Here is a 25,223-nt window from a genome sequence, read left to right as displayed (position 1 = left end):
CATTTCTCTACTGTACAATGTTCTTTGTTTCAGTTCATTGTCTTTATCCTGCTCCAAGGTTTAATACCTGGTATATGATAACAATGTCCAAATGACCAAAAATGTTCATACTCTCCCACAAAAGAATTTTATGGGCCTACTAAGGGTAATATAGTTGAATAAATAGGTATAATAAATTATAGCTTAATGTCAAGCTGGAAAAAATAAAAATAGTACACTGCAAGGGCTAAGATGGAGAATAGGGAGAAAAAAAAGAGAGGTGGAGGGAGCAGCAGTAACCAAAACCAAGTGGGTATGAAAATATAGGGGAACTTGCTACTTTGCATGCTTAAAAAAATATCCATATCAATCATGTAAACACTTGGACAGAGAGAAGTGAGCCAAATGGTTACAGTTTTCATAATAAACACAGTACAACCGCTCACTTTTGCAAAGGGAAATGATGAGAAAGTTCTTTCTTTCCACAGTTTAAAGTTTCTCCTATAAGCCTAAGTTATGATTCTAACCAGAAAAACACAAATGAGGCAAGACACTCGCAGTCTCTAGTAGCTCAGAACACAGATAAATATGTTCCTGAAAGCCCAGAGCACCTTATTCTAGCATAGAGGAACTATTATGCATGCCTCTTTAACATCTATCTCCTAGAACTCTGCAAAGAGAGGGTCATGCAGAATCGCTCAGGAAAGTCCTCATCAGGACCTGTGGAAATCCTGACTTCCCCCCAACAAGTGCTTAGAGGCCACTGTCAGAACTCAAGACACTGAACTCTCTGATCTCTTCTTGAGTGTACTGTAGTCTGCTCAATTCCAATAGAATGACCTGGAATTGTGGTACCTTGGGTATCTTTTCCCTTGGAAGATTAGGCTAATTGGAAGACAGAATGAAGACAAATGAAGTAGATGGACAAGGAGGGAAGGTTACACATTTCTGAGATTACAAAACCAGGAATTCCTTTGTGTGAAAGGGATGGTGTATATGTAAACAGCACCTGAAAACATGGCAGCCAAGACATTGGAAACAGAAGTAGAAAGTAGACTCCCAGAGGCTGGAGACAGAAGGACAATACAAATAGGTCAGTTATTGAGTGTACTGATACTGTTAGATGGAAAGAGTATGTTCTGGTATTCTACAACAGCATGATAGAGTGACTACAACTAGCAATAATTTATTGTCTATTTCAAAGTAAGTAAAGGATTTTTAACATTTCCAACTCTAAGAAATGTGTCCACCCCCACCTCTCATTACCCCAAACCACAGACACCTGAGGATGTCTGTACTGTGCTACTAGTGATGTCTAAGGGAAGCCATCCCCTACCTGCTAGGACACTAATGCTGTCCATTAAAGACCTTTTCTGAGGGTCTGTGAATCCCAATCACTCTCCAGTCCTTGCTTGTACTCCAACTTCAGCTTCTGAGGAACTACATCAAGAACTTTCTGTGGGTGGTTTTCTGTGTATTTAGAAGCCATATCTTACTGCACCTGAGCTAGGACCACATCTGGTATTTCCACTGAACAACAGCAGTGAGTAGCCCAAGACTGAACCTCAAACTCGGATCAAAAATCTGACAAGGTAAGAAGACTGAACAAAACCCTATTAAATGATAGATTAATGGATCACTAAAGAAATAAAAAAGGAAATTTAGGGCTGGAGAGATGGCTCAGAGGTTAAGAGCACTGGCTGCTCTTCCAGAGGTGCTGAGTTCAATTCTCAGCAACCACATAGTGGCTCACAACCATGAGATCTGGTGCCCTTTTCTGGTGTGCAGATATACATGGAAGCAGAATGTTGTATACATAATACATAAAATCTTTTTTTTTAAAAAAAAAGGAATTTAAAAAGTCCTAGAATTGTATGAAAATGAAAACACAACATATCGCTTCTACTAAAAACCAGGAACACACAACAATGTCCATCTTCCCCCTGTTCAATACATAGAATGAAGTCTCAACTAGAAAAATAAAAAGGCATACAAATAGGAAAAGAAGAAATTAAAGTGTACTTATTAACGTATGATTATATGCATAAACGACTCTAACCCCTCCACCAGAAAACTCCTACAGCTAATAAATACTTCCAGCTAGATGGAAGGATATAAAATTAGCACACAAAAGTCACTACTGATGCTGTATATCAATGATAGAGGCACTGAGAAAGAAATCAGGAAAACAACCCTCTCACAATAGGCTAAAAAAAAATCTTGTAATAAAGATAACAAAGGAAGTGAGAGACTTGTATAAGGAAAACATTAAAACCATTAGAAAGAAACTGAAGAAGATACCAAAATATAGAAATAAGCCACAATCTTATGGACTGATAAGATTAATATTTTGAAAATGGCTAAAGTACAAAAAATAATCTACAGATTCAATGTAATACCCATAAAATTTAATGTAATGCTTTACAGAAATTTAAAAAAATCTTAAATATCATGCAGAAATGCATACACACACACACACACACACACACACACACACACACACACTCAAAATGAGTATAGTCAAAATCATCCTGAACAATAAAAGAACTACTGGAGACATAACCATACTTGATTTTAATTTACACTGAAGAGCTATAGTAGTAAAAACAGAATGGAACTGACATAAAAACAGGCTCACTTATGAACTGAATAGAACTGAGGAACCAGATACAAAATTATGAACTTATAGATGTCTAATTTCTGGCAAGTTGTCAAAAGTACTCCAGAAAAAAAAGGACAGCCTTTTCAACAAATAGTGCTGGACAAACTGGATAGCTACATGGAAAGGATAAATCCAGATACTTATTTCTCACCCTGCATGAAATTCACCCCAAATAGATAAAGAACTTCAATGTAAAACCTAATATTCTAAATCTGCTAGGAGAAAAAGTAGAGCACAGGCAAATGTAAGGGCATTCTGAATAGGACTGCACTAACACATGATGAATTAAAACAACAATTGAACATAAGACTGTGTAAAACTAAAAGGCTTCTGTACACCACAGGATACCATCAACAGAGTGACGTGGAGACCACAAAGAGCTATATATCTGACAGAGAATTAGTGCCTAGAATGTACAAAAAATATCAAAACACTAAACATCAGGAAAACAACCTAATTTTAAAATGGACTATGAAACTGAAAAGAGAGAAATCAAAAAAAGACACGCAAATGGCTAAGAAATGACTTTTTAAATATTCAACACCCTTAACAGCCAGAGAAATTCAAATTTAAACTACTTTGAGATTTCATCCTAACCCAGAATGGCCACCTTTAAAAGAAAAGGAGACAAATGTTGGACTAATGATGTGATGAAAGAGAAACATTTATTCACTGTTGGTGGCAACATAAACTGGCTCAGCTACTATGGGAGGGTCCTCAAAAGGCTGGAAATAGACCTACTGTAGGATCCAGCAATACTATTCTATATTCTGTTCTAGAGATACTCACTTGTCATTGTTCACTGCTGCTCTATCCACAATAACAAGTAAATGAGACAGCTTAGGTGTCTATCAGCTGAAGAAAGGACAATGAAAACGCATGCACACAATAGAATGTTATTCAGCTGTGAAGAGAAATAGAATTTACAGGGAAATGGACAGAACTGGGAATAATCATTGTGAGTGAGTTAACCCAGACCCATAATGATAAACACCACATACTAGCTCTCATATGTAGATCTTTTAATATGTTTATGCACAAGTCAGGAAACCAGAAAGGGACATGGGAGGCAAGAGATTTTAAGGCAAGGGAGATAGTAGAATACAGGGGGGAAGAGAAATAATGGGGCAAGAAGGGATAATTGACACTTATTTCAAAGACAGGAATATATATATATATATATAGAGAGAGAGATAGATAGATAGATAGATAGAGAGAGAGAGAGAGAGAGAGAGAAAGAGAGAGAGCAGTTTAATATTATATTCATTTGGCACTCTTGGTGGGATGCATTATGGAAATCAGTGTGGAAGTTCCTCAAAAAGCTAGAAATAGAACTATTGTATGATCCAACAGGAGTATATACAACTCCTGTGTATATACCCAAAGGATTCTGCTGATAGATAGGCAGGTAGATGCAAGATATATAACATAATGGATACCACATAATAATATATATTAAGAGATAGATAGATAGATAGATAGATAGATAGATAGATAGATAGATAGATAGATAGGAGAGAGAGAGTTTAAATGGGCCTGCCCAATATGCCTCTCCAAGACACAATAGACTATCAAACAAAAGGCCCTGTGTTTGGTATGGGATACTTCCTTTGAAATTTTGGCCAGAGACCCCCAAAACAAGACAGCCTATTAATATTGTTCTTTGTTACTCTCCACAACTTGATACTAAGACCTTATTGCTGAAGACAACACATACACGAGTCATAGGACATGGAAGAATCATGCTGACACTAATCTGGAAACATCATCCTCACTGGCTAGCTTGCATAGTGTTAGAAAGTGCTGTGCACAGTATTGAGGAAAAGAAGAAAATTAATCAATGGCCTCACTCAACTATAAACCCCAAAAGCTACAATAATGATCAGTCTGGCAAGATACGCCCTATGGTGCGATAGTGGCACAAATGTTAATCAACCACTTTCTGATTAGATTTACGATCTGCTCCACAAGATTGATCTCATAAATGATATCAGTAACTGAGCCAGGAGCTCACCTTTCTAAGTTATAGGCCCTGGGGCAAAAACTACTACTATTATTCTTCAAAGTGAATGTGTCATTGATCAATAAATACTTATCTTTATACCCAAACTGTAGTATAGCTCTCTGCTGTCATCGTGATTGATACAGAGGTTCAAACTGACCGAAGTGCAGAGAACAAGAGACTGTGGAGTGTTCTGCCCTAAATGATGGGACTTCTATATCATCCCACATCATGCCAAGGCTCAAGGATCACCATGGAAGAGGGAACAGAAAGATTTTAAGCCAAAGGCTGTGGAGAACAGCTGCAGTGGGCTCTTCTGGACATGATAGTGAGTGCTGTCGCACCTGTGAACTCACAGTACACAAACAAGGCCTGCGTAAGATCAAGCCAGTCAAATGCCATCATGGATAGGAAGGGACCCATAAAATTCCACTACTAGCTATTGCAATTGATGGATCCTGGAGGGAGGGAGGGGGCACGGGTGGTCACGGTCCCTGGTAACTTGCCAATTATCCAGTGGCTGGCCCTAGACATACTGGCAGCACTAGGTGAACTCTGAGAGGTTTTGTTGTTGTTGTTTTGTATTATATGTTTTTGTATTTTTTTTGTATTATATTTTTAAATACATCAAGGTGGAAGGGAAACTTTGTGGAGTGGGAGATATGGGAGAAGTTGGATAGAAAAGAATTTGGGGCCAGATTTGATCAAAGTACACAATGTGTATGAAATTCCCAAAAACTGCAGTTTTTAAAAGGAAAAAAATCAATAAATATTAAATGTAATTAAATGTTTGAGGTAGCAGCCATGCTAATCGCCCTAATCTGCTCATTACACATCCTATACACATCACATTGTATCTTAAACTATACAAAGATATTATTTATCAATTAAAATTAATAGTTTAAAAACAGTAACAGAAATGTGGTCTCTCACAATGAAGAACCAGGAATGAAAAACTAAGGTTCTGGCCCTCAGCTCCACATCTGAAGCTCCCTCTGGAGAAGAACCCCTTGCCTCTCCCAGCTCCAGCTGCCCCAGATGTTTCCTCAAGCACCATTCATTACTCCAGCCTTTGCATCTTTGGGCCATGACCCTACTTTCTGTGTTTGCCTAATCTTCTCATAAAAGTACTTAGAGGTCACATTTGATATGGGACCACCCTAATCCAAAATCACCTCTCTTTGATCAGACAATATCTGCAAAGACTATTTCTAAATAAGAACACTTTCTGAGGTTCTGAGTATATATGAATTTTGGGGGAACCTCCACCCCCACGCCCCATGTACTGCTGTGTTCTGACTTAACAGAATTCCTGGAGCACACATCCTAAACCCCTGCTCTTAGTTCCAAGTGTCTTAGTTCCAGCATGGTCTCTACACCATGCTGCCCTGTATACTCCCACACCACACAATGTCAACCCTCACTTCTGCCTTCTAGGGGCACGTTCCTTCACTAAAATAAAAAAACAAAAATGGGACACACAACACCGAATGATCCGTGCGAACTATACATCACAGAAGGTTCCTGGGGCAAGTGTCAAGTGAGAGCCAGTGGCTCGGGGTGCTGCAGCCCCTGGACAGAGTGGTAGGAAAGACCTGGGCTAGAGCCAACAGCAGGCGCCACCAGACAGCATTCCAGACAAGCATGAGGGCACCAGGGCTGGGGGCAGGAGACTTCGGGGCTGCTTCAAAGACGAGAGTGGGAGAACAGAGATTTAATTTGGGAAGAAAAAAATTTTAATAGGAACCAAAATGATAAAATTTGGGTTTAAAGAGTCCTCTGGCAGAGGAGGGCTAGACAAGTGTGGAGCCTGGAAAAACCAAGTGTTGAAACTTCTTGACAAAAGACGCCCATGTGCATGTGTACAGATGTGCATAGGCGTCATGTTTGCATCTTCTCTGCCATGGCGTTTTAACAACTTGCCTCAGAAAATGTACCAAATGTGCAGATCTGCTTGCATCTTCAGCCCCGTACACCCCCTTCCTGGCAGCTCCCGTGCCAGTCCTGTGTACACATGCTTCGGTTTCCCTCCTGACACCCACCTGTGTTCCAGATAAGTGCTAGATGGATAGGTGAAAGAGAGAGAATAAAGGTGCCTGAAGCAACAGCCATCAGAGGATGTGACCAGAGTCAACTCACCTTTGCATTTCTCACAGCAGGCGCCCCTCTGCTTAATGGCCAGCGCACAGTCCCGTGACAGCACAGGGCACTTCTCTCTCTTGCAAGTCACCTCTTTGTTCTAGGCAAAAAGAGACAAGGGACATTCGGGATCAACTTCACTGGGAATGCAAACCCACAGCTGCAGTTCACTCTTCCTATCCTGCCTTCAACTTGGCAAGAAAACTCCGAGATAGCTGATGGAATTTTTCTTTCCCTGGAACACAAATGTCCCCCAGGAATACCGGACTTTAGGAAAGTAGCATGCTTCCAGAGATGGGGGGGGGTTGAAATGTCGACTTTAAATGCCAGCCTTGCCCAGATAACCCCATCCTGAGGAAGAAGCTCTCTCTGGCTCCATCCTAAGGTTTCTCTTTAGTACACACTCCAGAAATGATAATATTTGTGTAAATCATATTTTGCCCATTGGCTACCTGGGCCAAGATTGCATCGTGAGAACAAAAATATTTTCTCACGGCTGTCCAACAAGCCTTAATAGTAGAGTGCATTAAAATGCACCGATCTAAAGTTCCAACTCAAATAACGACAAAGTTGAGCATTGAATCAGTTCAGTAACAGAAAAAATAATATTGCACATGCCAAGCACAGACACAGTCCTCAGTGTTTTATAGCTGTGGGACAGCTGTATTACATTAGCACTTATGCTAATGAAAGTGTGCTGAGCATTTGCATCTTTGGTTTTATCCCGAAAGGTTAGCAGTTAAAATGTCTTAGAGGAGATCCGTATAGGACTGCTGGCTTTGCCTCCACAGAGAGCAGAGAGGTGTTCTCCTGATCCCAAAACATGACCAACCAAAAAGAGCTGGGCTCTAACAAAGGCTTATGATAGGCTATGTGCTGTGGCTGCTATTGTAATTTAAAGCCTGTGAGATACATTCTACTGTTAAGAAAACCAAAGCACCACTCAGTGAAGGTAGTTGGCTTCCAGGTCTGAAGCAGCTTCAGTGGCCCCAGGGAGAAGATTCCCTCTGAAGTCACAGACATGCACCACCCATGCCCCAGCCTGAGGTGAGGCTGTGGCTCCTTAGAACCTTTATTTCCCAATGTGTGACAAGTTGGGAACCACAATCCCAGCTCGCTCAGCTTGGGGCATGCCTACAGCTCTCTTCAGAAGAGACCAGGAGAATGCACTCTGGTGACCTTAAGAAGAGCCACCTGTTCTCCGTGTACTTCAAGAGTGGAAGGAAGGACACCCAAGCTCTGGTGTAGGACCTTGGAGAAATATACCTGTGAGTGTGTGAGAAATGCGGGTGAGAGGGAGCAAGGACTGGGCCCTTTTCTCAACAGCTTTACTTCTATATAAGTCTGGCTATTTCCCTGCTTTCTGGCTTTTCTAAGCCACCTGAGGCCTGCCATGGCCAGTGTTGATATTCCCAAGGTTGTCCCAAGTCTGGTGGACATACCCCCAAAAAAGAGCACACACCTGGACCCCATCCTGCAAGGGCTGTTGCTGCTGGGTTTGCTTTGTCTGTTTGTTTGCTGTTTTGTTTTTTTTTGTTTGTTTGTTTGTTTTTTCTTCTTTTTTTAATCCCCAGTGAAGGATGGGAGGATGTGGTTACCTGTGCAATGCAATGTCTATTCTCTCTCTCCCTCCTTGATTCCTTCCATTTCCCTTGCTCCTTCCCTGCCCAATTCCCTTTTCTTCTTTCTCTTGATTTCTCTACTGTCTGCTGTATGGTAACTCCACCCACAGAGCTAACCAAATCCATTCATCAGATCCTGCCATACAGTAGTCTCCATTTTTTACATTTTATTCTTCTATTTTGAGTTTATTAACTTGTATTTAGTAAGAAAATTACTTCAAAGTGTAGAATTCAGTTATCTGGTTGCTAAGACCATTAAGAATTTCAGCTTTCATAGATTATAAATAGTCATAGAAAGGAGTATATACTATACAAGTGCACATAGACTTTTATAATAAGAATATAACTTACAAACACATTCATGACTCATTCATGGATAAGTTACACATGTCTAAAATTCATGGATTCTTTTTTTTAACAATTACCATATATATATATATATATATATATATTAAATTCTAGCATAAAATGATGGTGCTGCTTAACATTTTTTGTGTTTCATATTATTAACAAAATTTATGTTCAGTAAGACTTTTTAAACTGTAAAGGCTTTTTAACCCCCCCCTTCAAACACAAAATTGCATGAGTCAAAATATTTTTCAAATTACAAACAAAGCCACATATACAAATGAAATAAATATCAATGATATGACAAGCCAGCTACCCCTGTGAAACACACTTTTGAAAGCTTAAAAATACAAATTACAAAGTAATATCCAATAGACTACTTTTCTGGATTGGAAATGTAATTATTTTGTAAGTGTGTATTTTTTCTTACAACAATGGTCATCTTGCTGTTTTAATGAGTGGTCTCCCTTCTTAACTGTACATTTAGAACACACCCACCACTGCCAAAGAGTTCCTAACAAAAGATGGGTCTGCCTCCCACCTTCTTACTGGAGCTCAGATCTGATAATACAAGAAGGCCCAGGTGATAAATCACAACTGTAAGAGTGTCCTTGTCCTCAGTGAAGATAAGGCAGATGAGGGAGATGTCTGGGGCTGAGAGGACAATTGTCCAGGTGCTCTGGTTTCAAGCCCTCCAACTCATGAATGAAAAAAGCTTCATTCTTTTTTCCCAGTGATGTTGGTTTCAAAAGTAACTATATCACAACCCACATTTTTAATAACTTTTCTTATATTCCAAACATAACATAGTTAGAATCACAATAAAAATTGAAGATATGTATATATATATATATGTATATATATATATATATATATATATATAGGATTGATAGATAGATAGATAGATAGATAGATAGATAGATAGATAGATAGTAATTCCCATGGAAGGCAACAAGAGTAACTATCAGACATGTATGCATGTGTGTGCTGTTGGCATGTATGTATGTGTACACTGCTTCATGTTCTGGCTTCACTTGCAAAGCATGGATCCTATTTTAACACAGACTCCCTCACCCTAGGAAGACTGTGACTGACAACAAGCAGGGTTTCTATCTCACACATATGTATCAGTGCAGTAGACTTGGCCACAGCCTAGGGACGGGTCCCCTAAAACCTGTCCTCTCTAGAAGGAGGAGTCTCAGGCAGAGCTCAAACTCGCAGGAAAGTCAGAGTGATGGGGAGAAGCAATCTGAGATCTGGTAAGTCGTACACTCTTAAGAACTTTGAGCAAAATTAGAAACCTGGGAGACAGGTAAACACATAAGAGGATCTCAAGATCTAGATTAAATAGCTTGTAATTGTAGTCCACCGTGCAAGATATTCCAGGCAAATATTTGTACAGTCACATCCGGATTTTTTAAAGTATAGGGACAGTCAATCAGACACACACAAACACCTAAACTTTAGGTGTATATTTTGGGAGATGCAATTTTCTTCCTGTTTACCCTTAGAATTGTCTATGTCCTAACAGTGGTCATGTTGGAGCTGCCAGATCGGATTATTTCCCTGAAGTCTGATCAGAGTCTGGTTGGTATGGATGTGAAGATGTATTCAGTATAGCAAGCCCTCAAGGAAAACAACAATAAAGCTATGAGGACATTATTGAGAAGCTGCTTCCCCGTCCCCTTAATTGACTCTAAGAGCTACATGGGAAATTCAGACACAGGTAATTAACACTGTGTGCCTGGCTTCCTGGACTTGGACAAGACACAAAAAACTGTATCCTGGAGCCAGTGGCTCTGGCGAGGAGTGGTATGCACAAGGCCCCCCTTTCAGTTCTCATCCCCATAGTCCTGCAAATCAGAGCTGAAGCCAGAGGTTGCGACTTGTTCGGTTCAAGTTTTAATTCAGAAAACACTTTGTGCTATTGATTCCCATGTACTGGGCACTTTCTCTGATTTGTTTAGACTCTGAGCTATAAGTGCATTCTTCCACAAAACTTCATCTCAGCCAGATTTTCCAGATGAAAAAGGAAGGGTGGGCCACATTCCCAGGGTCAACAAACACAGTGAAAGAGCTAGAGCACTAAGAGGTCTCTGTCACGTAAATAGCTTGGAAGTGTAGCCCACTGTGTAATTATAGGCACTTTGGTACATCCTGGGTATTCAGGAAACCGAGTGGAAGAAAATAGCATCCCTGCCTGGGTCTCCTCACAGCATCCCATGTGTGAAATGAGTCTCTATGTCCAGCAGACTCACTCCAAGGACCTGCCTCAGAGTCAGGACATTTACAGACAGCAGGTGACAATCAGATATCAACAGGGCCAGGCCTTCAAACTCTGAAAGAAAGACTGACAATGACTGTTTTACACAAACTCCAGGTGGGTTTAGAAAATCACCTATTCTAAGCAAACAGAAACAATCGTCAAAACGCCACATTCACACAAGAAAAAGGTCAGGAGGTAATAACTTAACCAACATGTAAGAGCATAAACTCACAGCCCTTTGCTTTCTCGTCATATCTCCATGTTTACCATTTCTAGGGTCAGCCAGCTAGGGAGTTACGCCTGCTGTCTCCTGTCTCCATTTAGAAAGAAGAGACATAGACACCTTAACATCCACAAATGCATCAAAAAAAAAATCATAACCTCAGGATCCACCCTTAACATGTTGTCAACATGCAAAAAGCAAAAAGGGGTGGGTATAGAGAAGAAAAAAAAAGAAGAAAAAAATTATATATCTGGCAAGAAAACTCCATAAGGACACCAGCCAAACCACAGCTCCAGCCGCAGCCAAGTTCAGACAGGATGACAGCGGCCCACTTGCTGAGCCTGACACTCGCCGCCAGATGGCAGCACGAAGCTCCCTGGCCTCAGGAGCTGCAGCAGTGAGGTTGATTACTGCTTGCAGAACTCTCTCCTGTCTGAGAGTGGGCTAATGAGTACCGAAGACAGCAAAGCACCAATGGGAAATATTTCTAGTCGCTGCTATACACTGCAAAAGAGAAATGTCGTGGAGCTGTACTTGAATATATCCACAAACGTCTTTGAAGATATTTTTTCCGAAACTTTTTCCAGAATCAATCCCATTATAGAATACAGAAACTATCTGGTTTTTACATCTATGTTAAAAAAAAAATACTAACAATAATGTGGAGACAGAAACACAGCAGTCAGTGCAGTGAAAGTGAGGGCAAGACCATCTGCTGACAGACTATTATTAAATCATGAACAGCATCCCAAGCATCCTGCAAAACGGCGGATGTGCCACTTGGTCAGCCATACTAGAGAGATGGCAGGCTGAGCCAGTCTTTTCTTGTGACAGTTTCCTTCTGTTCAGGCCCCTGTGAAAACAAGGTCTGCCCCAAAGCCAAACAGCTGGCCCTCGGCAAATATGCAAATTCAAACAGCCAGATCCTTTTGCAAAAGACCAGGAAGGCTTCGAAGCTATGATTCTTTTTTTCTTTTTCTTTTTTTTTTTTTTTTGTCAATATGTCAATAGAGCACATGGGCCAAGGAGTAATGTGAGAGAGGGGAACACGCAGAGAGGGCTCTCTCCTAAGTTAGGAGGCCGGCCTGCCTTCCTTCCTTCCTTCCTTCCTTCCTTCCTTCAGTCCACCTCTCCCTTTTACATATATTCACACTCCCCTCTTCCATTTCATGTGGTTGCCTACTTTGAGGAAGGGATCTAAAGAAAGGCCTTCAAAAATCCCCCATCCAAAACGCAAACACCTACTGCAAGAGAAGCATATCCATCCCCAATGGCCTGTTCCTTTCATCGTCAGCTGTTAGAGAGAAGCCCTTTCCCATCCCCATCCTAACAATGTTGAGAAATGAACAGGTTCAGCCATGGTTCACTCCACTCCATCCAGTGGCACAGGGATAAATGCAGGCCACAAGCTTCCTATCTCCAGAAACAGGATGCAGGGAAGAATTCCACATGGAGTTAACACCATGGAAATTGGTAAGGGTCATGGGACTCCCCAACCCTTAATCAGATTCCTAAAGCATACACGATGGTGTTTCATATAGACAGTCTCAAAACTATTCAGACAGGAATTTGTTCTTAGGGAGTATGAATATTTAATGTTGAGTTTTCCAAGGAAGGGAGACCAGGAGAAACTGATCCAACATCAATGAGTATATTCTCATCAGAATTTCTAGTCTCCCCATGCATGAAACTAAATGGCTCAGCTTTTCCTTGAAGTACCCCATTCTAGCCCAATCCAAGGCCCCAAAGAGCCGAGGGGGATGTTATGGTGCTTTTAAACATAAGGCCTAGTTTCTCAGGGGCAATATTATACTACTTCTCATAAACAGAAGAATAATACTCGGTGTTTACATAGCACCTTTCTTTGAAGACCTTTGCAGACATTAGTTCATTAATCCTCACAGGTTTCTTAAGTTTTTCAGGGGGGAGGAATGGTCCACAGTGAACTCAAGTGTCTCGGGCCCCTCAAAGAACTGGCAGGCAGTTTAGCTGAGAACTCAGTATGATTCGCAGGCCTGGATTAAGAGTCCAGGCAGGAAGGTTAGTTGCTAAGACACAGCATTAAAATTTATAGGTATGTCGTATTAGAATTAGGTTAACTGCAACACAACCTTTAGGTTTTAGAACTAGATTAACATGTAGGCCAGCTACTTGGGGAATTTTCCAGAAAGACCAGGCACCTGGGTCAGAGAGGTAAAGTCCTAAGCCTGTGCTGATGTAAGGCAACCACCGAAGGGTTTGTCCAGGACTTGGAAAGACCTCACACCTCAGGTCGAGCCTCAGAGGTTCTTGAATGCACAGATACAGACAAAGATTAAAGAAATAAGGGTTTGGGTGGTACCCAAAGACCCAAAGGAAGTAGGCTGTTTGAATGATGGAAAATAATGGTTCCCTTTGTGGAGCATGAGATGAGCTAGTGCTAGCTTATACCCACTTCAGCCTATTTCCTCAGCATCTTGGAGATCATAATAATTCCCAAGGGTAGTATGGTGTGCTGATATAGCACACTGGTTGCCAATGGCAATACTAAATTTCAATCATAATTTACTATTTTAATTACATTTTCACTTGCTTGTTCTTCACTATTGATAGTAAAATTGACTTCCCCATAACTCCTATATAGAAAGAACTGGAAGAAAAAAAGTAAAAGGTAGATTGCCTGCCACAGAGCCCAAGGGCACACAAATGTAAGCCTTTGGGTCATGTTAGGATCCAGTAGAACTTGGGTGAAAAGGAAGACTAGCCAGACCATTTCTAATGTGAAGAAAGTGAGGCTGAGAGTCCTCAAAGAGTGCTATGGTTCCCCAGGATCCCCACTCAGATTCAGTCAGGAAATGGAGGGGAGGGTGACTGTGACCCTCACACTTTGGACCTTAGGCTTGTATCAGAAGATAGTATTTCCAGATTTTTCTCCACCCCTAACCTGCAGTTCCTTTGCAAATTCCTTCAGTAGTCAAGGTCACAAACTGTCCCCTCCTCTCTCTAGTCAAATAGTGAGTAGCACAAAGTTTCCAGGCAAGAGGCTGACCTGTGACTTACCTCAGGACCCTACATTTCTAGAAAATCTAGAATCTGGACTGGACCGAACACCCATACTGTGTTTGGCCCCTTCACCCTTTCAACAAGTCTTCGGAAGGCGTTGGTGCTCCTTCAGTTTTGTGAGGAAGAAATCTCAAGCACAGAGAAGTAAAATAATTCACCAAGCTTGCACAGTGAGCAGGGCAGAGGCTCACACCCAGGATTCTCTGCTAGCAAAGCATGACTTCATCACTAAAATTCACAGCTTGGTCTAGAGGCTTAGACGAGCCATCTTTCCTAGCATTTAAGAATTCAAATATTTGCCTTCATCAAGCATTCCCTACTTCCAGACCATTATAAACCTCGGTGTTTTATGGTTTCATTTTGAACACACAAGTAAAAAAAAAAAATCTGAATTTTAGGAAAGACAGATTAAATCTCCAACTTAAAAACAAGCCCCAGTTTCTAAGCGCCTGGTCAACATCATTTGCAAGATGGATCAGAACCTGGACTCAACTCTTTCAAGTCCATTTCTTCCTCAATTCGTACTTGAGGGAGTACTTTCCCAGGAGCCTTGCAGCATCCCAGAGCCATAATTCTGGAGACCTTGTGTTAAAATGTCTTGTAAGAACATCGTGCAATCCATTGTACTACATCTGGGAGTGTTGTTCTTTCTTCCCCGTCTAGGCTCAGTGAGTTTACCCCAGAGACCTGGACCCTGGCAAACAAGGCCTCCTCCGGCCCAGCTCACAGTACAAACTCGGGACAAAGCTGCCCTTGAAGCCAGACCATTTAAAAGACTTTATGAAGCCCACTGGGGCCCCCGATTATTTTGCAACAAGTCATATCCCATGAAGAAATTCACTTCTCTGCAACACAAAACAGAAGGAGATTAAAGAAAAAGGCAGGGGGGTGAAAGAAAGGAGTAAGGACCCCGCTGTTCTGTCTGGCCAGAATCATGTCTTTTAGTACCCACATCCTCTACAAAGACTGTGTGCTGATGATATATGGCCCTCATACATCATGGAATGACAGTGTTCTCCCAATACTGTACCTTGAAAATATGACACGTGCCAGCAGAAGCAACAGGGGATTAGTAAGGAGGCTCTTTTTACATTTGAGTTCCCTAACATTTCAATTTTTTTTAACAGGCTCTAGTTTGTTGGAGGGATTATTTGGGGTCCTAGTCTGGTTTAAGGGTTCAGATCTGGCGTTTAGTTTTTCCTTTTCAAGGAACTGTTAGAACAAAGGAACATAGGCTGTTACAATGTCTCAGCTGCTCAAGTGCAGCTGTGATTTAAAACAGGGCAGTGTCAAACAGCTCCTCATTCTGTTTAATCATATTTTGAAATAGAACCAAAACATTAGAGATGGCAGAACACAAAAGAAATAACCACCAAATAAAAATAGTAGCCCAAAGAAAGTAACACAGCCTGTCTTTTATTATACGGTACATCGTATAAGCAAAGGTCTCCCGGCAGCCCTACACTCAGGAACCCAAACAGACTGGCTAGAAAGCATCAGGGACTGTGAACATGGGCTCCGTCACAGACCCTGCTCTGCTACCGTGCCTGAAGCAGACTGCAAAACCAAAAGGTATGCTGTGCCCTCTTCCACAGTGAACAGGAACCAAGCATGTGAAGAAAGGGAAAAACATTGGCATCTTTCATTTATTTTGGCCAAATGTTCAAATCTCCCCATCCCAAAGGGGCTCCAACAACTGGAAAATGGAAGGAAGTGGGTGATGCACAGAAAACTCCAAAAGCCTCCCAACTTGGGAAGAATTTGCAAACTAGGGGTTCAGGGAGTGGGCCCTGCAAAGGAATGTGGCTTCATGCACAAGTGGCCCTGGGGCCTCTCCTAACACCTCTGATTATTTTGCACTGCTGGGCGCCCTTCAGCACATGGTGGATAATGAATTGGCTTCTTCCCCTGCCCCAAAAGAAAACAGGAGAGAAGGGGGCTATGAAATCCTAGGCACAGTCCTATGCCTTTCTCGGGATTTCGCTCACAGAGGAGATGATAGGCTGCACTGGGTGGGTTCCTTCCAGCTATCTGCAGGATCTAGGACTCAGAGCACTGGCCTGCCTTCCTAATCTTTGGGCATAAGGGCTAACAGGAGTTTGGAGGGAGTGGGCAATGAGGGTAAGGACTTGGGTGCAGAAAGATTGTAAGAGCCAGAGATTTAAGGAGTTTGCTGGGAGACTGTGTCTCCTAGCAATGTTAGAACCTTAACCCATAAAGCCTCACCAACATGGCTACCTTAACAAGAATAATAACAGTAGTCATTCTAAAATGGACAGGGGAAACCCCATGAAACCTCAACCTTACACGAATAACTACAGGCAACTAAGGAATGCTGAGAACACTGGAAATAGTCTTCCTCAGGGAGGAGCTCACAAATGGCTATCCAACACCAAATAACCAGCCCTGGAAATATACATACAAGTAATATTATACAGACTGAACAGATTGTCTTTATGTATGTATAAATATGTAATACATGTATGTTACAACTATCAATGAAAAATGAGGCCATGAATTTGAAAGAGGTGGGGAGTATATGAGGGAGTTTGAAAGGAGGAATTATCTAATTATATTATAATCTCAAATAATTATAATAATAATAAAGCAACTCCATAGGAAAGCAAAAAATGTGATAACAAAGACAACGGTGACCACAGTACTTTAAAGGTCCCTTTCCCACGTTATATAATATCAAAAGCTAGATTCTCTGGTATAAAAGGCCTATGAAATCAAAGGACCTTTCAATTATGTACATAAGTTGTTATTAAAAAAGAAAAAAACTGTGTTTAATGTAGGGAAACCAAAGCCACCTCGGGAGGATTGAGCCCCTTGATGTGAGCACCTATCTCCTTCCCAGATACACAAGGATTCATACTGAGCCTAAGTCCCCAAGTGTTCCCATCCCTGGGGGTCAATAGTCAGCAGAGCAGATGGAACACAAGAGTTTTTGAGGATACCCAGAGAAAGCCTGAGCTCTGTGGGAGTTACAAAAGTACCTGATCTTGACAAGTAAACAGAGCTGACATCCCCGGGAAATGGCAGGGTGGAGAAGCTGCTCCAGCCCATCTGTCATTTTGACAAAGTAAGTTTCTGGTCACCAGTGAGACACTTTTAAAGACATCTGCACAATTGACCCCGACCACGAGCAATCCCTGAGCCTTTCAAAGGTTCCTGTGGGACAGACAGTCCATTTGGTGTGGCCTAGACTCTCAAGTCCCGCCTCCATGTCATTGTAAGGGCAATGTGGTGCCTCGGATGTTAGGATGATCCCTGGCACTAATGCAGAGGGTGTGCAGTCAGTCTGAGTAACAGCAGGCAGAAGAGCAAGCTGGCACGGGTGGCTCAAAGTCAGAAAACCCCAGGCTCAGACAGCCTCCCCATATGCAGGCCATTCTGAGCTGGAGTTGCTCTGACTCATCCGCTAGGGCCATTAGCAGTGTGTTCTCTCCAATAAAGCTTTCCCAAGGGCACACGCAGATGTCAGGAAGAACTGGAGAAACCATGGGTGTATTTGACGGGCTTAGAATGTAATTTTTATCCACTAGTTTCCATTTCCAAACTCTTGAAGCCATCAATAAGAGCCAAATTAGCACATAATCCATTTCTGAGATTAAAGGTGCTATGAAGACATAGAAATGCCTGCATATCTATAATGCATTCTTAAGGCGAACTTATTGCTGAGGGGATTCTCATGTACCTCATTTAAAAAAAAAAAATCAACCCTGGTTATTCTTCCCAACCATCGCTCTTGACAAAGCCTTCCTCGTGAGGCAGCTTCTCAGCACTGACGCATCTACAGACAAAACCATCAATAGAAAACAATTGGCCTCTATAACTGTGATCTTTCGCTATAAGCATATTTCCTGTGGCTTAAACACTCCCACTGCATAATTCACTCTATCTGACTAAAGAAGAAAAAACATGAGTCTATTTAACAAATATTTTTGAGGCCCTGCTGTGAGCCAGGCATTTTGCCAGGTTTTGCTGGGAACAGAAAATATGAATCAGATACATCTTCTGCCCTAGAAGAGCTTACAGTCCAAGCAAGATGGGGTGGAGAATGAAGGGAGCTAATAATGCATCTCTGGTGTAGCAACAGAAATGGTCAGCAGTACTGCTCACCCATCATGGAGGAACAGACATGACAAGCAGGTTCTACCGCCAAAACCTCTGAGATCACCCCAGGCACCCTGGTTCTTTAGACATTCCGTGGGCCACTGAATGAGACTTTAAATGGTTCTATTATACAATTATCTCATTGATACAGAATGTGACCTACATATGTCAGCCTTTTGGGACCCACAACCCACAAATGAATCTTCTCCCAAGCCTGCACTACAGCCCACACCAACAAAAGAATAGCAGCATGGCTCAGAATCACCTGTGGTATAACAATTTGCTTTACAGATACATAGAGAAGTAAGGTGAGCTCATTCTAGGCAATTGTTCTCTTGTTGAAATTGTAATAATTAACATACCTTAGTAGTATATACATCTATAGCATGTTTTAACTAAAATATGAAATACAAACAAAGTAGATTTTAATTAACATTTCAAAATCAACAATCATGAGCAGTAGCGTGTACTTTTGAGGTACATTTTTATAGGATGTTCCTTGGTTTACCATTATTACCATATAGGTTGACATAATTACCATTATGTTCTCTATCATGTGTCACTAACCCACGAGAACATCCAAATTCAAAATTTGAAATGTGACTTCTACTGAACATATACTGCTTTGTAAAGTAGAAAAATAATAAATGAATATATATATATATATATATATATATATATGTGAACCATCTTAAGCTGGAATCATCTGCAATTTTTTCTTTTTATATTACATAGCTTGTTGTGACTATGGGATTTTTTGTTAGAATAACATTTCATCTTTTGTTGCATTTCTACCATTTTTCCAGCATCAAGCATGATCACAGGTAATGTGATCTGTAGGAGAACTAGTAACCATGCTGTAAAAACAGCAGAGTTTACAGTAGAAAGGCAAGCTGCTCTTAATCCATTATTAGGGAAGAGGATTAATTAGATCAAATTACTGAATCACAAGCATTAAATATAAATGGCACAAACTTACTCATCAAATAGATATGGACAAATTGAGCTCATCACTGAGCTAGACATTGCGGGTACATGAGACATCATGTCCTCATATAGCAGGGAAGACTTAAGGGAACAAATATTTACATGATACAACAGATAGCGGGGAAAGCTCTAAAGGAAATAAATTAGGAAAGAGGAAAAGAATCACATCGAGTGTCACTATGGGGAAGAGTGATTTTTAAAAAGACGCTTTAATATGGGAATATTTCCTCAAAGACCTTAGCAAGGAAATAAGATCGAGTAAGTATACAGGATACAATTGTTTTAGACACAGAATAACACAGATGCAAAAATGCTGTGGACAGGGTATCATGCAGGCTAAATAAGGAACCAAGGAAGCAGCAAAACTGCATAAAACTATAGACTAATTATTTTTCAATTTTGATTCAGCGAGATGAGATGCCACCAGTGGATTTTACACACACACACACACACACACACACACACACACACACACACTCACATACACACATACACACACACACACACACACACACACACACACACACACATGCATGTCTGATACATATTAAGGTTAGAATAGGGTGTTAGATCCCCTGGGACTAGAGTTACAGATGGTTGTGAGCCATTATGTAGGGGCTGGAAAACAAGCCCAGTCCTCTCCAAGAGCAGCAAGTGCTCTTAACTGCTGAGTCATCACCCTATTTTGTTAAAGTTACATATCTATCTGAGTACATTCGAGAACACACTTGAACCCCAAGTGTATTCAGCACACATGGGGAAGTCAGAGAACAACTTTTGAGAGTCAGTTCTTTCTTCCTGCCATGTGGGTTGCAGGGATCAAACTTGGGTTGTCAACCTTGACAGCAGTGCCTTTACTCACTGAGTCATCTCTCCAGTCCCCAAATGCACTGTTAAGGTTTGGTTTTTGTCACTGGATGCAATAGAAAGTAATTAAGAAGTGAGGACCAAGTGGCTGATGGGCAGGAGTGAACATGCACAGCAGTAGACATTAATGCTTGAGTGACCTAGGCTTGGGGAAGGACTGAAACACAACCTCCTCGTCAATCATTTCAAGTTGAGATGTTGCTAGCCATCCATATGTAGATACTACGTGAATATTTAGGAAGATTATTCAAGATTTGGGGAGTGAGGGAACTGAGAACATAAATGTGTGAACTATCAGCATTTTCAATCATAGGCATGTACAAGGTAGTATGCAGAATGAAGAAAACATCTTGGCTGAATGTTGCCAAGATGGTTTAAGAAGACAAAGATCCATAAAAAAAAAAAAAAGCAAGTCAACTAAACAGAACACTAATCAGCCTCCCAGATGCTAAGGAAGTTCAGTGCCTGTGGACACTTATGCACACAGACACATACACACATGTGTGCACTGGTTGGGGCCACTGGTTGGGGCTATGGTGCTAATTCAGTGACCACGACAAACCACCTACCACCTACCCCCAACCTACCAAGTACCTACCATCACCGAAGTACCTAGATACCAAGGCTGCAGTCAAACATTCATCAGAGAGACTGTCTTGACAACTATGGGTCGTGCATTTTCCCTAATGTATCACCTGGCCACTGTCTGTTATTGGCCAGAAGTCCTGAGAATACCAAGGAAAGGGTTTAGAATTAATATCCCCAAACAAGAGAGCTCAGACTCACTAGAAGGCCAAGTCAGTATTAAAAACAATACAGGTTGTGAGAGCACTGGGCATGTAACAATAATGGAAAGTGTTGAGAGGGAACATTTCTCGGTGTAAATTTCTCTTCTCAGCTTTACAAAGCCCTCAAGGCAAAATACTACAACTTTCAGAGACCACAGTCAAACCCTGCTTTCAATTTCTGATGCTAAGATATATGACTCAAAACTAGGACCGTGATACTCATCTGTAACAGAGCCAGGACTCCAAGAAAAAGCCTGTGCGTTCAATCAGCCTCAGCCAGGAAGCTGGGGAGCCAAGACCCCACAAGCAACTTGGGACTCATTCTAGAAGCCAGTGAGAGGCAGAGCCCTGAGGAGAAGCTGAACTAGGGATATGTTGCAACTTTGGGATCAGTTCTCCTCTACCCTTTCAACATAATCTTCCCCTCCCACACACTGGAAGGCTGTTAAAATTTCTCCAGACCTTTCTTTTTGCTGGGCTAAATTTTATTATTCACACTATTGTTAGTGAAAAATGTTCACTGAGGCCCCACCTGGCCACTTGACTCTCTTCTGAGCTAGCCCATTAGCTCTACCCAACCATTCCTCTTTCCCTGACCATCCATGGCCACAGTCATGCCACACAGCACGCTCTGTCTACACCAGTGTCCCACCACCATATTGTCAACAGGAAGAACAAATGCCATCTCTGACGCCTTGTGTGTACATTTCAGCTCCTGGCTGCAACTGAGAACTAAAAACTTGACACTTGAAAAAAAACAATACATAAAAACTAGGGGAGTGGTGACATCATGGAAATGCTGGGCTAATAACAGAGAAAGAAAACAACACAGTGAAGAATAATGATGGGGATAAGAGAGGTGAGGTTCCGAAGCAATAGGTTATCAAGGTCATTTAAATGTTTCTTAGATGATCATGAGATTTACTAATAAATGTCTATCGATGTGAGCAAAATTAAAGTGATGGTGACTTTGAATCAGAAGTGGTCAGCTTGTTTTCACACTCAACCTGAGCAAAGACAGGAAAGTATACACAGAAGGAAGAAAGCCAAGGGAGAGAGAAAAAGAGCAAAAATTGCCCAGGTGGCTCTGCTCTGGAGAAGGTCTTTGCTACTTCCAGAAAGAATTGTCAGCAGAACGAAGTGGCCTCTTGTGACTGTTCTGAGGGTGCTAGGGATTAGGGTGTGGAGGGTGTCTAACCACTGCCTCACCTGGCACTCCATTCCCTGTGACTTGCCTCTCAGTCCTCCAGGTGCTGCTGGATCCCAGCAGATGGTTATAAAACCTAGGATGTTTGGTCAAGTTACTACATCTGGCTTCCTCATGCTGAAGAAGCAACAAACAGATACCACATCAGCTTCACCATGCAGCTGCTGACCATCACAGAAAGACCACAGGAAGCAGAGCATCCCCGTGGGAACCCAGCACATGAAAAGGCTGGCATGGGCCCAGGGGGCCAGTCTGTCCCACCCAAAGGCGCCAAGGAGGGTTCTACCTAACTGACCCAGAAGACTGCTAAACATATACTCCCTAATGAATCAGTTTGGTGGGCCCCTCTCACTGAGCCCTGGGGCATCTTCTCAGCTCTTGTGGTTGGGGAAGTCTCCCAGTGCAGTCTGCCCAGCATCAGAGCAGGATTCCAGTACTTGAACTATAGCCCCAGCTTTTGGTGGTTGCAGTGTGATTTGCTTTTGTATGCCTTGGTGACATGAACTATGATGTCACTTTCTAGAGAAACCCTGTCCTAGCTCACAAGGTGGCTTTGAGGAAAATACAGTTCAAACTGTCCCTAGATTGCAAACACCATGTTGATTTTCAAAGTTTCAAGTTTGCAAGGCCATTATTCTGCAGGTTTGGGGTCTCATGTGAAATAGACACTATTCTTGTCCTGGACAAGCATATTATCCAGCAAGGGAGACAGCTAGCTATGTAACTCCAAACTTCGAAGGAAGCATGAGTGAGAGTTATGACAAAAACTTTCTGCATACAAGCTTTGAAGATCAAATGATTAATTCCAAGTGGAAAACCAGAGATTTGATAGAGACAATATGGAAAAGAAAATGAATTTTTCAATAGCAATGATTAATGTACAAGATAAATGTTGGGAAAGCCTTGCTGAAGTGGTATGATATAAATGATAGTCTATTATGAAGCCATTGAACAATAACAGTCTGAATCATACCTGAATTGACTTAAATATGAACATAAAGTTTATGTTTATATTTGCATCTTTTCCTTTCTATTAAGCTTTCATTGGGAAGAATTTTGTTTTAATTATTCCCTACATTAACAGATGACAGAAGTGTTTATTAGGGTGACATATTCTCTGGTGTCTGGAGTAAGGGATGGAAAGTGTGTTTTTAAGCAGCTCCTCAGTGGTGCCTATGCACAATAAAATGAGATCAGCTTCACTGCTTGGGCCTGATGGGAGAACTGAGAACTGAATGCAAGGCTCTTACTGTAGACTGGTTAAGACAGGGACTCAAAACGAAAGTATGTAATGGAAGAAGGGGCAAGGACTACCAATGACCAGAACAGTCAATTATCTCTGGTGTTTAAAATACATTTCTCAGGACCCCAAAATACATATACAATTACTGGTCCCACTGCACAGTCACACTTACATTCTAGTCACTCAAATAATAGTTGACAAACTAAAATATTACATTAACCGCATCTATACACATATTCATAAATACATAATATCTCATCAGGCAAAGAGGCATAGTTTGCTCTAGATAACTAAATATGACAGCCACACAGCATCTCTGGTTTGTACATGTTAATAATTTTCAAAGAACTCAAAAACAATAAAAGATATCTAAGTTCAAAACTTTCTCAAACATAATTTAATCTCTCTCTCTCTCTCTGTTCTTGTAAGAACTGTTTCTTCAATCTTGCAGAGCCTTGGGGCATTATTAACATAAATGCTCAATAAATATGCAGTGAGTTTAATGAGGAGCCATCGATCATTCTCCTGCTTTAGTCTTGCAATGAAATTCCCATATGCCCGGCAGAGGCTGTACGGGAGCTGAGAACGCTCTGTCTTACCACCCCCCTTCCACAAACAGCCCTCAGATGGGGCTGGAGGATGTAAAGAGCCAAGAGCACATGGGTTTGGAGTAGGAACTTAGAAATTGAGACATGTTTTACTGTATCACAGACTGAGACACATTTCACTATATCTTCACATTTGTTTTGAGTTTCTGAATCTGGTCAAAATTCAGTCTGAACTCGGGTACATTGCAATAACCTGTCAGGATAAATATCTGCATTTTAAACATCCCAGGGTTGGAGCTGGAGATGACTTAGTGGTTAGGAACAGTGATTGCACTTGTAGAGGACCAGAGGTCCCCCCTAAAGCAGCAAGCAGTCACCTGTAACTCCAGCTCCAGTGGCATCAGAGGCTTCTGGCTTGTGAAGACTCATGCAATCTACATACACACACACACACACACACACACACACACACACACAGGATTAAAAGAATAAAAATAAATTCCTTTTCCCAACTTTAAAAGTTCTTCAAAATATATATTAGGTTGAATCACATGAAATTGCTGTTTGTATCAGGCAGTATGAGACAAATACCAAAAATCTCTTAACAGCAAGATTTGGGAGCTCTGTATTTCTAGACCAAACAAATGAGTACCTAAATATAAATTTTCTTAATATGTTTTTGCTCTTGCTCAGTATAAAATAGGGGGATTCCACTGTCTTTTAATAAATCCCAAATATTGCCCTGTGCCCAAGAAGGAAAAGGAAGCCAACTGCTGCCTGGTGCATACAGTTCCTCCATGAGAAGCACAACATCCCAACAGAGGAAAGGGACTGCCCTTCCTGGAGCAGCCCAAGACCAAGGAAACACACAAAGAGGGCAAGCCATTTTCTGCTAGCGAGCTGTCCTATAGATTAGCTTCTCACTGAGTCCCCACCATGAGCCCACACTAGTGCACACCTATGTGCTAATGGGGCTCCCACTAGGTACCAGAATCACTGTTTCACATAGACCTGGAAACAGGAAATAGCCACAACTCAAACCCAGGAGGCCCAATTCCCCCACAAGGACATAAACTCAGCCCATGGTGGATTCCAACTGTTGTGATATAGCAGCTCCCAAGTGGGAGAATATCTGCTTAATCTTTCATGTCGCCTCATTCATAAAAGCAGTGTCCCTTGAG

The 25,223-nt window shown here is 41.5% G+C and overlaps 1 protein-coding gene across 1 annotated transcript in view; it reads right to left on the bottom strand.

The window, feature by feature from the left end:
• Positions 1–25,223, bottom strand: part of Bmper (BMP binding endothelial regulator) — a 250,052-nt gene that overhangs the window by 211,408 nt on the left and 13,421 nt on the right. The window contains exon 3 of the mRNA XM_027411690.2: positions 6,783–6,882. Coding sequence (XP_027267491.1) covers positions 6,783–6,882 — 100 coding nt within the window. The remainder of the gene's footprint in view (positions 1–6,782; positions 6,883–25,223) is intronic.

The sequence above is a fragment of the Cricetulus griseus genome, chromosome 4 (genome assembly GCF_003668045.3).
Source record: "Cricetulus griseus strain 17A/GY chromosome 4, alternate assembly CriGri-PICRH-1.0, whole genome shotgun sequence".
Classification (NCBI taxonomy): Eukaryota; Metazoa; Chordata; class Mammalia; order Rodentia; family Cricetidae; genus Cricetulus; species Cricetulus griseus.
Note: the sequence above shows the minus strand (reverse complement) of the source record. Positions and strands in the feature narration are given on the sequence as shown.